Here is a 16,623-nt window from a genome sequence, read left to right as displayed (position 1 = left end):
TCATCTCCTCGCACACTCTCCATCAGCTCGCACAGTCTCCATCTCCTCACACAGTCTCCATCTCCTCTTGATAGAGGTGTATAAGATGATTAGGGGTTTAGATAGGGTCGACAGTGAGAATCTTTTTCCACGTATGGAGTCAGCTATTACAAGGGGGCATAGCTTTAAATTAAGGGGGGGTAGGTATAGGACAGATGTTAGGGGTAGGTTCTTTACTCAGCGAGTCGTGAGTTCGTGGAATGCCCTGCCAGTAGCAGTGGTGGACTCTTCCCTCATTATGGCATTTAAGCGGGCATTGGATAGGCATATGGAGGATAGTGGGCGAGTGTAGGTTAGGTGGGCTTGGATCGGCGCAACATCGAGGGTTGAAGGGCCTGTACTGCGCTGTATTCTTCTATGTTCTATATATGGAGAAGGATAATGGCCTCTGACCAGTGTGAATTCGGCAGTGTTTTAGAAGTTCAAATGAATTCATTAATCCCTTTCCACTCTCCGGACAGTGGAATGGTCTCTCCCCACTGTGAACTCACTGGTGCCTCAGCGGGTGGGAGGAAGAACTCGATCACTTCCCACACAAAGCGGGGAGGTCAAGGGTTCTCCTCAGTGTGAACTTGCTGCTATCATAATAAAGTGATGGGTGGGTGGATCACTTCCCACACACTGGGCAGGTGAACGGCCAGTTTGAACTCATTGGTGTATCAGCAGCTCAGATGAATCAATGAATGCTTTTTCACCCTCGGGGCAGGTGAATGGTCTGTTCACAGAGTGAAGTCACTGGTGTGTCAGCAGGTTGGGTTAATTAGTGAATCCCTTCCCTTACTCCGAACAGGACAACGAGCAGGTGTGAAGTTGCTGGTGTACGGTGAGATCAGATGATTGCTTAATGCCCAGTTCCACAGTGAGAGTAGGAGAATGGCCTCTCATCAGTGTGAACACATTGATGGAACATCAGTTCCTCAGGACGTCTTCAGGATTTCCTGCAGTTTGGACAAAAAGCTCTCTTGTCTGTTTGAGTACCTGGTGTGTCAGCAGGTGGGCTGACTGAGTGAATCCTGACCGGGTGAATGGCCACTCACCAGCGTGACTGCGTTGATGAGTTTCCAACTTAGAGGGGCATTTGAACACCTCTCATTTCCAATTTTTTCCATGTTGCCGGTATGGATGTTAAGTTGGAAGCCTGCCCCAGACAGACAGCACATGTACAATTCCTTCCTGGTGTGATGTGTTTCAGATTGTATAACTGCCTAAAGCTCTAACCACTGTGCAGTGTAACAGGCTTGTATGTTTGGTGTTTTTCCAGATTGAGAGTGGACAAACATTCCTCCTTTCACATTTCCAGATGGATGATTTCCAGGTCCTGAGTGCCTGTACCATTATATTTGGTTTGAGTTTTGTTTCTGTGCATCCTTGCCTCCCCACAACCTGTAAAGAGAATTTGAAGACAGTTCATGCGTGCACACACAGACATGTGCAAATGCACGCACACACAGACACAGGCAGACACAGACACACACAGTTGTCAGTTCAGGATAGAGATTCAGAGCAGACAACCCCAGTTTGGATCACCATTTGCTCCTCTAGTTTGCAGACAGAGCCAGATTCCTTTTCGCCGGTTCCACCAGCTCTTTGAATTCGGGGTTTGTGGCCCCACATGGGATGTCTCCAAAGCCTCCAAACCCACCATCTTCTCTCACTCACCTCAACAATGCTGGTTCCACATTGATACTGTGCATGCATAAAATACTACCCGTTGATTCTCTATGGCTGTGGACAAAGAGTGAAAACAAAAATTGCTGGAAGTCACAGCGGGTCAGGCAGCATCTGTGAAGAGAGTAAGCTAATGTTTCGAGTCTAGATGACTTCATTAGAGCTGATGTGAAATACAGAGAGGGCAGCATTTATGCAGTGGTGGAGTGGAGAAGGCTGCTGATAGTGCAGATTAAATTATCAGAATGTGAGAATGGCAGAACAATGGTGTGTCTTAACTGCCAAGCTGGAAAGAACACATGGGGGAGGGGAGAGAGGGAATGGTGACAGGGAATGTTACAAGTAAAGCTAAAAGAAAGCGAAGGAATGGGAGTGGGTTTCTGATCTGAAGGTGTTGAACTCAACATTAAATTCCGAAGGTTGTAAAGTGCTGAGTCTGAAGATGAGATGGTGTTCCTCCAATTTGCACTGTAATTCACTGGAGCACTGCAGAATGCCAAGGACAGACAAGTGGGCACGTGAGCAGTATGCAACATTAAAATGACTGACTATGGCAAGGTCAGGGTCATGGTTGCGCACGGAACAGAGGTGTTCTACAAAGCTGTCACCCAGCCTGTGTTTGGTTTCTCCCAAGTAAAGTAGGCCACATTGGGTGCAGTGAATGCAATACACCAGATTACAGGAGGTACAGTACAGGTGAAATGCTGCTTCGCCTGGAAAGATTATTTAGACCCTTGGAACAGGGAGGAGGTGAAGGGGCAAGTGTAACTGCAGAAGGTGCAACATGCGAAGGTGCCATGGGAAAGAGTTGATGATTTGGAGATGCCGGTGTTGGACTGGGGTGTACAAAGTTAAAAATCTCAACACCAGGTTATAGTCCAACAGGTTTAATTGTAAGCACACCTGGTGTTGTGTGATTTTTAACCATGGGAAAGAGAGGTGGTGTTGGTAGTCGAGCAGTGGACTGGGATTTCCTGGAGGGAACAGTCCATATGCAATGCATACAGGGGAGTGAGGGGAAGATAATTTGGCATTCTGCTGGAGTTGTCTGAAATGGCGGAGAATGATCCTTTGAATCGGAGGCTGGTGGGATGAAAATTGAGACTAGGTGGAACTGATGACACTCTTGTGAGTGATGGGAACGGGCAAGGTAGAAGCATGGGTGATAGATCAGATGCGGTTGAGGGCCCTGTCAACCACAATGGGTGGGAAATCATGGTTATGGAACAGGAAGCCATGTCAGCAGTGCTACTTTGGAAGGTGGCATTATCCGAATAGGTACAAGGCAGTCGGAGGAGTTGGGAGAATTGGATGGAATCCTTGCAGGACATGGGGTGTCAAGAGCAGTAATGATGGTGGCTTTGTAGTGGATGGCAGTTTATTCCCCAAAATGGAGACACAAAGGTTAAGGAAAGAAAGGGACGTCTTGGGAGATGAACCATGTGATAGTTTTAGAGGAGTGGAAATTGGAGGCAAAATTAACAAATGTTTTAAAGGTCCAAACGGGAGCATGAAGCTGCACAAAAACAGTCGTCGATGTACCATTGATAGGAGGGGGCCAGTGTAAGACTGGAATAAGAATAGGACTAGTGAGGGCTACGGATGTGGGAGATCAGAGTTGAGAGTGTGGTGCTGGAAAAGCACAGCAGATCAGGCAGCATCTGAGGAGCAGGAAAAATTGGCGTTTCAGGCAAAAGCACACTCTTGACTGGAAGAAGAAAAGTTCCACCCACCCCATAAAGAGACAGGCAAAACTGGGACCTACACCACTCGTTTTGACTTGGCAGAAGTGAGATGAATTAGAGGAGAAACTGTTCAGCCATACTTCTGCCCTTTCTCCTTCCTGTCACTCTCAACAGCGTGATTGGGTCCCTATTGTCCTCACTTTTCATCCACATCCAAAGGATCATTCTCTGCCATTTCAAGCAACTCCAACAGAATGCCACCACTAAATACATCTTCACCTCACTTCCCCCATCTGCATTTCACAGGAACTGTTCCCTTGGGGACACCTTTGTCCATTCCTTGATCCACACCACCACCCCCTTTCCCACGGCACCTTTCCATGTAACCGCAGCAGGTGCAACAGCTGGCCCTTCACCACCTCCCTGCTCTCACCTTCCAAAGGCCTAAGCAATCTTTCCAAGTGAAGCAACATTTCACCCATGCCACCTCCAATCTAGTGTACTGCATTTGCTGCACCCAATGTGGCCTACTCTACGTTGGAGAAACCAAATGCAGGTGAGGTGACCAATTTGCAGAACACCTCCGGTCCATGACCCTGACCTTCCTGTAATCGGTCATTTTAAAACAGTTTGTCTGTCCTTGGCATGCTGCAACGCTTCGGGTGAATCACAGCACAAACTGGAGGAACAACATATCTTCTTCACTTCTGAACATAATACTGAGTTCAACATCTTCAAATTAGATTACTTTACAGTAGTGGAAACAGGCCCTTCGGCCCAACAAGTCCTCAGCGACCCGCCGAAGCGCAAACCACCCATACCCCTACATTTACCCCTTACCTAACACTACAGACAATTTAACATGGCCAATTCACCTGACTTGCACATCTTTGGACTGTGGGAGGAAACCGGAGCATCCGGAGGAAACCCACGCAGTCACGGGGAGAATGTGCAAACTCCACACAGTCAGTCGCCTGAGGCGGGAATTGAACCCGGGTCTCTGGCGCTGCGAGGCAGCAGTGCGAACCACTGTGCCACCGCGCCGCCCACAAACTTGTGAATCCATTCCCATTGCTTCCCTTTGTTTTAGCTTTACTTGTTAGATTCTCCATCATTATGTGTTCTCTTCTCTCCCCCACCCTAGTGGGCCATCTTTTCGTTCCAGTTTGGCAGTTAGACACGCCATTCTCACATTCCCATTACTTAATCTGCACTTTCAGCAGTCTGTGTGTGTGTCTCTCTCTCTCTCACACACACACACACACCCAGCTCTCCCCCCTCTCATCCCCACCGCTGCATAAATGCTGCCATCTCCATACCTCACGTCAGCTCAGATGAAGTCATCTAGACTCCAAGCAATAGCTTCCTCTGGCTCCCTTCGCTGAGGACAGATTGCAGCGTCTGCAGTAACTTGCTCAGGACGAGTGGGGGGTGGGGAAGGTCATGAAGGGCCGAGCGGGCGCGGCCAACCAATCAGTGTGAATGGGAGGGGCGGGGCTGGAGGAATGAGGGGGCGTGCACCGATCAGGAAAAGGAATGAACGGTTTTACAAACTGCCGCTTGATAGCGGGGCATTAAATATCTCTGAAGAAATTTATGAGAGACTTTAAGAAATAATTGAGGTGGAGATTCGATCAGTAATCTATTTTCCAATGAATGTACAGAAATCGAGTAAGACAGGTTCAAGTCCCTACAGTGATGCTCCTGACGCTCAACATTCCTTGAAGACGTCAATGTGCCCCATTCACTCAACAACCGGTCTGCCGACATGCGCAGTGGTGGATTGTAGCGGAGCATGCGCAGTGTCATTTTGTTCCAGGCTCTGGAAGGCTCGCGACCATTTTCTTCAACGGCTGCGGCCGGCCGAGGGAAAGGGGAGGCGTGGAGCGAATTCGTAAAGACCTCCATTCGCAAACCCTAATTGAGACCAACCGAGCCCCGTGTTAGGAGATCTGTGTCTTTATCCCGGGAAGAGGCCCAGGTTGACGGCCGCCACCTTGGAGAGTTTTTAGAAGCTGAGATGGGACGGAGTCGGGTGATGGAACCGAGGTAGAAATAGGCGGTTTTACTGATGATGTGAACATGTGGTTGGAAACTCAGTTTGGGATGAAGTGTGGCACCAAAGTTCCGTACGGAGATTCAGTCAGTGGCTGAGAAATGGAGTTTGTAACTGAATGGACTGAAAGGCATTGACTTCCATCCTTCAGTCGAAAGTCTTTGTTCCTCCAATGCTGGACGTCAAAGCGTTCAGGATCTTTGAGGTCATCATCTTCACATCGATCCGCTACTCTGGTCATTTAAGGTGGAGATTGAGGATTTGGACATCCTGTTAAATTTCCACACAAGTTGTAGATCTATAAAATCCCTCTCCTTTGTCCCCTGCCTCTCCTAATTCCTCTTCAGTCTCTTTCTTTTCCCTCACCATCTGATTCATATAGGTTCCACAGTCTTGTGTTGGCTTAGACCAGGTTGCTCCCTAATTGATATTAGTTTTAGCCATAGTTAAGCTTCCATGACAATCCATCACCACTCGTGGTAATTTTTCCCAAGGGCCAGCCTGCAAATTGCGAGATTCACTCAGTACAATTTTCCAATCTTCCTCTGTTTTTGTGTCTTCTTCCTCATTCATTTCTTCTGTTTTAAATTGATTTCACAGGGTTTGCGAAGAGAATGATTTGAAGTCAGGAACCTGAAACTAAACATCATGTTATGTCCTAATGGAGTCACCCAGTTTATCACAACCGGAATATCAACAGATTTTAAATATGGAAGGGCAAAACACTGTTCACATTGGGAAGAACAAATACTTGTGTTCTGTGTGCAAAAAAGGCTTTAGCCAATCAACTGGCCTTGAGAACCACAAATGCATTCACACTGGGGAGAAACCATGGAAATGCAAGGACTGTGAGAAAGGATTCAGTCACCGCTCTGCACTGAAGATTCACCAACGTATTCACACTGGGGAGAGGCCATTCATCTGCTTCAAGTGTGGAAAGGGATTCACTCAGCTTTCCACTCTGCTGACACACCAGCGAGTTCACACTGAGGAAAGACCTTTTAAATGTCCAGACTGTGGGAAGTGCTTTAAAAGTTCCAGTGAGCTAATGTCTCATCGGCGTGTTCACACTGAGGACAGACGGTTCAGGTGCTCTGATTGTGGGACTGGCTTTAAGTGGTCATCTCAACTCACTGTCCACCAGCGCATTCACACTGGGGAGAGGCCATTCATCTGCTCTGAATGTGGAAGTGGATTCACTCAGTCATATCACCTCAAGGCACACCAGCAGGTTCACAGTGAGGAGAGACCTTTTAAATGTCCAAACTGCAAGAAGTGCTTTAAAAGTTCTAGCTACCTGCAATCCCATCAACGCGTTCACACTGAGGAGAGACCTTTTAAATGTTCCGAGTGCGAGAAGTGCTTTAAAGGTTCCAGGGAGCTGATTGTCCATCAACGAGTTCACACTGATGAGAGACCGTTCAGGTGCCGTCATTGTGGGAATGGGTTCAAACGATCATCCCAACTCACGATACACCAGCGACTTCACACTGGGGAGAGATCATTCATCTGCTCAGAATGTGGACAGGTATTCATTCGGTTTTCCACCCTGTTGACACACCAGCGAGTTCATTCTGGGGAGAGGCCATTCACCTGTACTGAGTGTGGGAAAGGATTTCGTGAGTCTTCCCACCTCAAGGCACACCAGCGAATTCACACTGAGGAGAGACCCTTCAAATGTCCTGACTGTGTGAAGTGTTATAAAAGCTCTGGAGAACTGAAGTTACACCAACGTGTTCACACAGGCAATAGACCGTTCAAGTGCTCTCACTGTGGGATTGGGTTCAAGTGGTCATCTCGTCTCACTGCACACCAACGCACTCACACTGGAGAGAGACCATTCAGCTGCTCCGAGTGCGGGAAGGGGTTTACTCAGAAAATCCATCTCATAACACACCAGCGAGTTCACACTGGGGAGAGACCTTTTAAATGTACAGACTGTGGGAAGTGTTATGTAAGATCCTGGGATCTGATACGCCATCAACGCATTCACTCTGATGAGAGGCCTTTTAAATGCCCAGACTGTGGGAAGTGCTTTAAAAGTTCTGGGGAACAGATGCTACATCAACAGTGTTCACACCAATGAGAGACTGCTCAACTTCCCACTCTCTGCAGGATGATCATCTGAACCAGTACAGCAGCAAGTTCACACTGGAGAGAGACCATTCATCTGCACTGAATGTGGGAAAGGATTCATTCAGAAATCCCATCTCATTACGTAGGTGCTGAGCCAACAGCAAGTTCATCGGTGATTTCAGGAGTTGTAATTTGCTGTTAATCACATCACAGTCACAAACCTGTTAAAACATCCAGCCCAGCTTAAGGTACTAATGCAACATGTAAAGATAATTTTTTGGACTTGGCATTAAAATCAAAGTTTGCTGAATCTACTTCATATCCCAAATATTTCATTATGAATATAAATCATAAAATGAGATGTACATCAGATATGGGTGATATAGTAATAATGGGTGACTTGAATGCTCATATAAACTGGGTGAACCTAGCCAACATACATGCTGTGGAGGATGGAATTCGGCATTTGTGCTGAACGTTTCTGAAGTAGAACATTGAAGGGCTAAGTAGGTATCAGTTTGTTTTAGGTTTAGTAGTCTGTAAAGAGGAAGTATTTAATAACCTTGCTGTTAAGGAGCCTTTGTTGAATAGTGACATTAATATTGTGGAATTTTCAATAATGTTTGATGTTATAGAATGACAATGTGGGTGCCCCAACATCCTGATGAGTGTAAACATTCAGGAAGGCATCTCACTACCACCTTCTCCCGGGCAGTTAAGGTTAGGCAATAAATACTGGCCAAGCCAGCAACACCTAAATCCCATGAATAGATTTTTTTTTTAAATGAAGGAGTGTTACTTCACTGAAATTGAGTATTTGAACAGGATGTTGCTGGGAAAATTGCTGTTTGTGTTAAAGTCTTTCAAAATTGTTATATCCATACAGAGCCTTTTTTATTTTGTGCAATGAACTTGTGTGTTGTTTTATTAAAAGAACATTGGCAGTCTCATGCGAATATGTCCAATAATTAACCATCATCCTAAGTTAATTCCAAAAACAAAACATATGACATATCAAGCCAGGTTTTATTCAGAGATCTAACTTGTGCAGTATTACCATAATTTGGGATCATGAGTCCATCCATCAGAGTCAGCATGGTTTTATGAAGGTCAGATCATGTTTGACTAATTTGTTAGAGATTTTCAAAGATGTAACAAGCAAAGTGGATTATGGGGATGCTGCAGATGTAATTTATCTGGATTTCTGGAAGGTGTTTGATTAAGGCGCTGCACAAAAGGTTAATTCACAAGGTTGGATCATATGGGATTTGGGGCAGTTTATTAGCATGGATAGGACAGAAGACAGAGTGAGGATAAATGTTTTTTTTTCTGGATGGCAAGATGTAAGTAGTGGGGTGTCGCAGGGTTTGGTCCTTGGACCCCCGCTATTTACAATCTACAGTTGTGATTTGGATACACGGATGGAAGGCGGTATAGCCAAATTTGTGGACAACACAAAAATAGGGAGGACAGTAAATTGCAATGAGGAAATAAGATCCTTACAGATGGATATATAAATAGGTTAGGAGTGTGGGCCAAAATATGGCAAATGGAGTTTTAACAGATGGCGTGGTCACGCATTTGGGTTGAAAAAATGGGAAGGCGACCTATTATTTTAATGGGGAGAGTCTTCAGGGTGCTCCTTTGCCAACAGGTCTAGATGTCGTCGTTCACGAGTCACAGAAAACTAGCATGCAGGTACAGCAGATAATAAAGAAACCAAATGGAACGTTGGCTTTTACAGCTAAAGGAATAGAATACAAAGATAAGGAAGTATTGTTGCAACGATACAAGGTATTGGTGAGACTGCATCTGGAATATTGTGCACAATTTTGGTCCCCTTATTTGCAGGAAGATGCAGTTCAGAGGAGGTGCACTAGATTGATCTCAGAGATGAGGGGTTTGTCATGTGAAGAGAGATTGAACAGTTTAGGCCTATACTCTCTGGAATTTAGAAAAAATGAGGGAAGATCAAATTGAGGTATTCAAGATGATAAAAGGTGTGGATAGAATAGACGTGGAACGGTGCTTCCTGTTGTGGGGCAATCTAAGATGAGAGATCATAGTCTTAGGATAAGGGGTAGCAAACTTAAAACAGAGCTGAGGAGAAATTACTTCTCCCAAAGGGTTGTGAATCTGTGGAATTTGCTAACCCAAAGTCCAGTTGGTGCTGGTCCAGTAAGTAAATTTGAGGAGTTAGACAGATTTTTAATTGGTAATGAATTGAAGGGATATGGAGAGAAGGCAGGAAGATGGGGGTGAGGAGCATATCAGTCCTAATTGAATGGCAGAACAGACTCAATGGGTCGAACAGCCTAATTCTGGTTCTATATCTTATGAACTTGGAGAATGAGTGATGATCTCATTGAAACTTGGAAGGTTCTTACAGGGTGGATGTAGCTTGGATGTCTCCCCTGGTTGTTCAGTTTAGAACCCAGGGGACTTCAATGGCATAGGCCATTGAAGAAAAAGGAGGGGAATGAGAAATTTTCAGAGACAGTACCAGCGCAATGGGCCAAATAGCAACCTTGGTTTTAAGATTCAATTTTGTGGGTTTATAATGAAGCAGTATTTATTTACACAGTTTCTGTTTCATCTATAATCAATTATTTCTCCTTTCAATAACTGGGAGATATTTCACCAATGATTGCTACTAATATGTAGAGTAACAAATTTATTACAATTAATAAACAGAGCCCTACAACATGAATAATCAGGATCCTGTTACACTCATTTGCTGCTTATAAAAATGAATAAACTGGGTGTAATTGCATTAATAATCAAGCTCCAAGTACATTACGAACATGTTATTAATACGCCATCTGCTTCCACTTTAGCATTTCTCAGTCCCCACCAAAAAACCTTACTTTTAAATGAGACAGATTCTGAGATATTAAAAGGAATTTGGGAAGCAGTTATTCAATCCAGCACTGATTGCATTTCATCATTCATTGTCACGATATTCTATCTATTTTTATTGATGGTTATCGGGCGTTCTTGTGGCTTATTGATTTGGCATTGGTATCTGTTTCGCTCCGTACCTCACCCCTATAAAAAGTTATAAAAAGTGCAGATCAAGCTGAAGAATTTGAACTGAGGCACTGGTTATGATCAATCAGCTGCATTGGGCCGTTCACATCATCTGCATGCCTAACATAGAACCTCCAAAACAAGCTCCCTAATCTGAATGAGCATCCTCATGGAAAGAGATTTCCAGGTTGACCGAGAAATACATTTACTGTGTTGCTGGAAACACGCAGCAGGTCAGGCAGCATCCAAGGAGCAGGAGAATCGATGTTTCGGGCATGAATCCTTCTTCGGGCTCATGCCCGAAACGTCGATTCTCCTGCTCCTCACTTTCTCTGAGAAATACATTTAGTATGTCTTTACATTTTCCCTGAAACAAAAAGTACAATATCCCTATTCACTCAGTACTATCCACTTTGCAGGAGTAGTATCTGTGAAGAAGTCAATACTTCTGAGCATCTCGTTCCAGCAACACATTTTCAGCTCTGATCTCCAGCATCTGCAGTCCTCACTTTCTCTGAGAAATACATTTAGTATGTCTTTACATTTTCCCTGAAAAAGTACAATATCCCCATTCACTCAGTACTATCCACTTTGCAGGAGTAGTATCTGTGAAGAAGTCAATACTTCTGAGCATCTCGAACAGGCCCAGATGGAAAATCAACATTAAGAATGGAAAAAGCATGTGAAAATCCAAGCATCACACCCAGTGCTTGTGGACTATTTATTAACCTTGCACTACTTAATAACCTCAACCCACAACCCAGGAGTGGAAGCAAGTCATCCTCAATCTTCACCGACTGCTCAAGGAGAATATAGTTGTACAAAACTTATTTTATATCCATGTTAGACATTCAGAACATATTATACTGGATGGTGTGAATATACTGGATGGTGGAAAATATAACTTACTGCATCCTGCATCCTGCATAAGTTTATCTTATCGAAGTTTGAAAAGTTAATTCATTCCCGATGATCACCTTGCTTTTACCCCAATTCTCCTCCCCAGAAGGTGCTTCTCGGGTTCACTGTCACAGTCACCTTTTCCAGACATCAATCTTGTAAACCACCTCTGAATAACTCCAATAAATTTACACCCTTCCTGAAAGGAGATGATGAAAACCACATACAATATTTGAGATGTGAAACTCACCAATTCCCTGCACAAATAAAGCAGAACATCCTTATATTTATGTTCAATTCCTGTCATAATAAAGTATAGCAGCCCAACAGCTTTCTTGATTGCATGCTGCATCTGCAAACTAACTCTGACTCATGTTTTAAATTCCACTGCACTTCAGAATTCTGCATTTTCATTTAAAAGTAGTATTCTGCTTTTATTTATTCTTCCTGATGAAATGCATGACTCCATTTGCAAGATATTTTGCCTATTCATTAAATCTTTCAAAGTTTGTTGGTAAACCCCTTATGAAGTTTTCTATCCATCTTTCGCTACCCATTCCTTCAGTCCCCTCATTTAAATGATTTATGTAAATTCTACAAGGTTGGGTAGTGTTTTAGACCCAACCATTTACAAAGTTGAGAGTGTGGTGCTGGAAAAGCACAGCAAGCCAAGCAGCATCCGAGGAGCAGGAGAATTGATGTTTTGGGCATAAGCCTGGTGGTATTACCCAGAGCTCTCTCCTTATGGATGGAAATGAAGATTATCAATGACTTAAGGAAAGGAAAGTAGATAAACATGTAAGGGAAATAAGCTTGCAATGCTTTGGGGATGGTGTAGTGGAATTAGAGAGACTACATTCCTTTATAGAGAGTTGGCATTGATGAAACAAGCCAAATTACTTCTTTCTCTGCCATAATGAATCCAAGATTGACATCTGCAGCCTCTGCTCATAATATAATCCAGGAATCAATGGGGTACGTTTGGACTGTTCCCCAGTCTTTCCTTCCTCAGATGAGGTGCTCAAACCAGTGACACCTTCACATTGATACTAATCTTGGAAATCTTCTTGCACAGACCCAATGGACAAACCTTTTACCTCGCAGTGAAAGGTCGTTATATTGAGGTGCTAGTGAATGGAGGACACTATTCGATTTCGCTGTGGTATCAGCTTGGAATTGATGATCTGGAAATACTTGCTGTTGATTGTGTTGTCAAGAGTGCAAGAAAGTTGCCCTTCTTTAGAGCAAGAGGCTTAGCTCGCAGAGTATATTAAGTTCATCCCAGAGGGTTTCATGAAACAGTAAGGGACCCTTAGGGAGGTTGTGAATTTAGTCAAAATGTAAGACCAAGCATATGTAAGGTATAGGAAGCTTGTGAAGAATATAAAGAAAGCAGCAAAGAACTCAAGCAGGGAATTAGGAGAGCAAGGAGGGGCCATGAACTGACCATGGAAAGTAAGGTTGAAGAGAATCCCAAAGCATTCTATACATACATTAAAAAATAAGAGGATAACGAGGGAGAAGGTTGGAGCGCTCAAGGATAAAGGAGGAAACTTTGATTGGAGTCAGAGGATGTGGGTGAGATCCTAAATAACTACTTTGCATGGGTATTCACACAGGAGAAGGATGTGGAGAATACTAGGATTAGTATGGAGCATGCTAATGCGCTAGTTCATTTTGAAATTAGGAAAGTGGTGTTGGGTTCCTTGAGCATTGAGGTGGATAAGTCCCAAGAGCCCGATGGTATCTACCCCAAGTTATTGAGAGAGGCAAGGGAGGAGATTGCTTGGTTCTTGACCAATATCTTTGTATCCTCCTTAGCCACTGGAGAAGTCCCCAGAGGACTGACGAGTAGCTAATGTTTCCCTGCTCAAGAAGAGAAAGAGAGATAATCCAGGAAACTAAGCTTCTGGAGAGAATTCTTAGGGTTAGGATTTATGTGTATTTGGAAAGGTATGGCCTAATTAGGAAGAATTAGCATAGCCTTGTGTAGAGCAAGTCATGGTCTCATTAACTTGATTGAATTTTTTGAGGAAGTGACAAAGGTGATTGATGAGGGAGCACAGTGAATGTTGTCGACATGAATTTTAGGTTTTTGACAAGATACCTCATGGTAGACTCATCCAGAAGATTAAGATGCATGGGATCCACAATGGCTGCATGGATTCAGAATTGCCCATAGAAAGCAGAGGGTAGTTGTATTTTTCCGGCTGAAGTTCCATGATGAGCGGTGTTCCACAGGATCCATACTGGGGCCTCTGCTTATATATAAATGACGTGGATGAAAATGTAGTTGGTGAATTAGTTAATTTGCAGATGATGGAAAGAATGATGAAGTGTGGATAATGTAGAATGTTGTCAAATGATACAGTGGATATGGATCAGTTGTGGGTGGAGAAATAACAGATGGAGTTTCATCCGGTTAAATGTGAAGTGCTGCAGTTTGGGAGAGCAAATGTTAAGGAAGAGTACACAGTTAAAGGCAGGACCCTGAACAGCATTGATGCACAGAGGGATCTTGGGGTTTAAGTCCAGAGCTCCCTGAAAGTGACCACACAAGTAGATAGTGGTCAAGACAATGTATCGCAAAATTGCCTTTATTGGTCAGGTCAATGAGTACAAGAGTTGGGATGTCAAGCTGCAGCTTTATAAGACTTTGGATAGGCCACACTTAAAGAGTACTGCATTCAATTCAGGTCTCCACATTACAGGAAGGAGGTGAAGGCTTTGGAGAGGGTGCAGAAAACGTTTACCAGGATGTTCCCTGGATTAGACGATATGGATGAAAAGGAGATGCTAGAAAAAACTCAAGTTGTTTTCTCTGGAGAGACGGAGGCTGAGGGGAGACTTGTTAGAAGACTATAAAGTAATGAGATTCATGATCGGTTTAACGATCAGAATCTTCTTCCTGGAGCTGAAATGTCAAAAACTAGGCAACATACATTTAAGGTGAGAGGAGGAAAGTTCAAAGGAGAAGTGAGGAACAAATTTCTTAAACTGAGAGTAGTAGGAATACGCTGCCAGGGGTGGTGAGGGAGGCAGAGATTATATGGGCATTTAAGTAATTTACAGATAAGCACATGAATAGGCAAGGGATGGAGGGATATCGACCAATGGCAGGCAGAAAGGATTAGTTTTAATTTGACAGAACATCATGGGCCGAAGGGCACATACCTGTTTGGTACAGTTCCTGTGTCAGGTCCTTTTCAGTGTGGCATGCAGCGACAAGTAGGGTATCGCAGGGTTCACTGCTGGATCTTAGCTGTTCACAATATGCATTAATGAATTGGAAGAAGGAATTGAATGCAATATCTCCAAATTTGAAGATGACACTGAGCTGGGTGGCAGTGTGTGCTGTGAGGAGGATGCTGAGGGGCTGCAGGGTAACTTGGCTGAGTGAGCAAATGCAATATAATGTGGATATATGTGAGGCTTTCTACTTTGGTGGTAAAAACAGGAAGGCAGATTATTATCTGAATGGTGGCAGTTTATGAAAAGGTGAGGTGCAACGAGACCTGGGTGTAATGGTGGAACAATTGCTGAAGGTTGGCCTGCAGGTGCAGCAGACTGTGAGGAAAGACCATAAGACATTGGAGCAGAAATTAGACCATTCAGCCCATTGAGTCTGCTCCGCCATTCAATCATGGCTGACTGGTTTCTCAACCGCATTCTGTCACTTTCTCTCATTAATCTTGATTTCCTTTACAATCAATAACCTATCTATCTCTGTCTTAAATATACTCAATGACCTGGCCTCCACAGCCTTCTGTGACATTGAATTCCATACTTTTACCACTCTCTAGCTAAAACAGTTTCTCCTTATCTCTGTACTGAAAGGTCTTCCCTTTATTCTAAGGCAGTGCCTTCGAGTTCTCGTCTCTCCTACCAATGGAAACATCTTCCCAATTAGATCACCCCACATCCTTTTTAAACTCCATTGAGTATAGACCCAGAATCCTCAAATGTACCTCATATGTTAAGCTGTTCATTCCTGTGACCATTCTTGTGCATCTCCTCTGAACATGCTCCAGGGCCAGTACATCCTTCCTGAGATATAGGGCACAAAACTGCACACATTGGGAGGTCATGTTGTGGCTGTACAGGACATTGGTTAGGCCACTGTTGGAATATTGCGTGCAATTCTGGTCTCCTTCCTAACGGAAATATATTGTGAAACTTGAAAGGGTTCAGAAAAGATTTACAAGGATGTTGCCAGGGTTGAAGGATTTGAGCTAAAGGGAGAGGCTGAACAGGCTGGGGCTGTGTTCCCTGGAGCATCGGAGGCTGAGGGGTGACCTTATAGAGGGTAACGAAATTATGAGGGGTATGGATAAGGTAAATAGGCAAAGTCTTTTCCCTGGATGTTGCCAGGGTTGAAGGATTTGAGCTAAAGGGAGAGGCTGAACAGGCTGGGACTGTGTTCCCTGGAGCATCGGAGGCTGAGGGGTGACCTTATAGAGGGTAACGAAATTGAGGGGTATGGATAAGGTAAATAGGCAAAGTCTTTTCCCTGGAGTCGGAGAGTCCAGAACTAGAGGTCATAGGTTTAGGGTGAGGGGGGAAAGATATAAAAAAGACCTAAGGGGCAACCTTTTCACACACAGGGTGGTACGGGTATGGGATGAGCTGCAAGAGGAAGTGGTGGAACAATTGCAACATTTAAGAGGCATTTGGATGGGTATATGAATAGGAAGGGTTTGTAAGGATACGGGCCGGGTGCTGGCAGGTGGAACTAGATTGGGTTGGGATAGCTGGTCGGCATGGATGGGTTGGACCGAACGATCTGTTTCCATGCTGTACCTCTCTATGACTCTATAAAAGCGGGGATGTACTTCTGAGGCTCTGTAAGCCTCTGGTCAGGCCACATAGAGTCATAGAGATGTACAGCATGGAAACAGATCATTCAGTCCAACCCATCCATGCCAATCAGCTATCCCAACCCAATCTAGTTCCACCTGCCAGCACCCGGCCCGTATCCTTACAAACCCTTCCTATTCATATACCCATCCAAATGCCTCTTAAATGTTGCAATTGTTCCACCACTTCCTCTTGCAGCTCATCCCATACCCGTACCACCCTGTGTGTGAAAAGGTTGCCCCTTAGGTCTCTTTTATATCTTTCCCCTCTCACCCTAAACCTATGACCTCTAGTTCTGGACTCCCTGACCCC

The 16,623-nt window shown here is 44.3% G+C and overlaps 1 protein-coding gene and 1 long non-coding RNA gene across 8 annotated transcripts in view; one reads left to right on the top strand and one right to left on the bottom strand.

Annotated features, from left to right (window-relative positions):
• Window positions 1–4,832, bottom strand: part of LOC122543929 — a 16,022-nt gene extending 11,190 nt beyond the window's left edge. Inside the window, exons 1-2 of the long non-coding RNA XR_006310191.1 lie at window positions 4,712–4,832; window positions 1,077–1,422 (exon numbers count right to left, since the gene is read on the bottom strand). This is a non-coding gene — a long non-coding RNA (uncharacterized LOC122543929). The remainder of the gene's footprint in view (window positions 1–1,076; window positions 1,423–4,711) is intronic.
• Window positions 1–7,834, top strand: part of LOC122543927 (zinc finger protein 226-like) — a 21,191-nt gene extending 13,357 nt beyond the window's left edge. For 4 of the 7 annotated variants that reach the window (XM_043682854.1, XM_043682860.1, XM_043682857.1 and 1 more), the window contains exon 2: window positions 6,049–7,834. In XM_043682854.1, the coding sequence (XP_043538789.1) occupies window positions 6,110–7,534 (1,425 nt within the window). In that variant the 5' untranslated portion in view covers window positions 6,049–6,109 and the 3' untranslated portion in view covers window positions 7,535–7,834. The other 3 variants (XM_043682858.1, XM_043682855.1, XM_043682856.1) reach the window with 3 other exon arrangements.
• Window positions 7,835–16,623: the final 8,789 nt, after the last annotated feature.

The sequence above is a fragment of the Chiloscyllium plagiosum genome, chromosome 45 (assembly GCF_004010195.1).
Source record: "Chiloscyllium plagiosum isolate BGI_BamShark_2017 chromosome 45, ASM401019v2, whole genome shotgun sequence".
Classification (NCBI taxonomy): domain Eukaryota; kingdom Metazoa; phylum Chordata; class Chondrichthyes; order Orectolobiformes; family Hemiscylliidae; genus Chiloscyllium; species Chiloscyllium plagiosum.
This window is presented reverse-complemented; position numbering and strand designations above follow the sequence as displayed.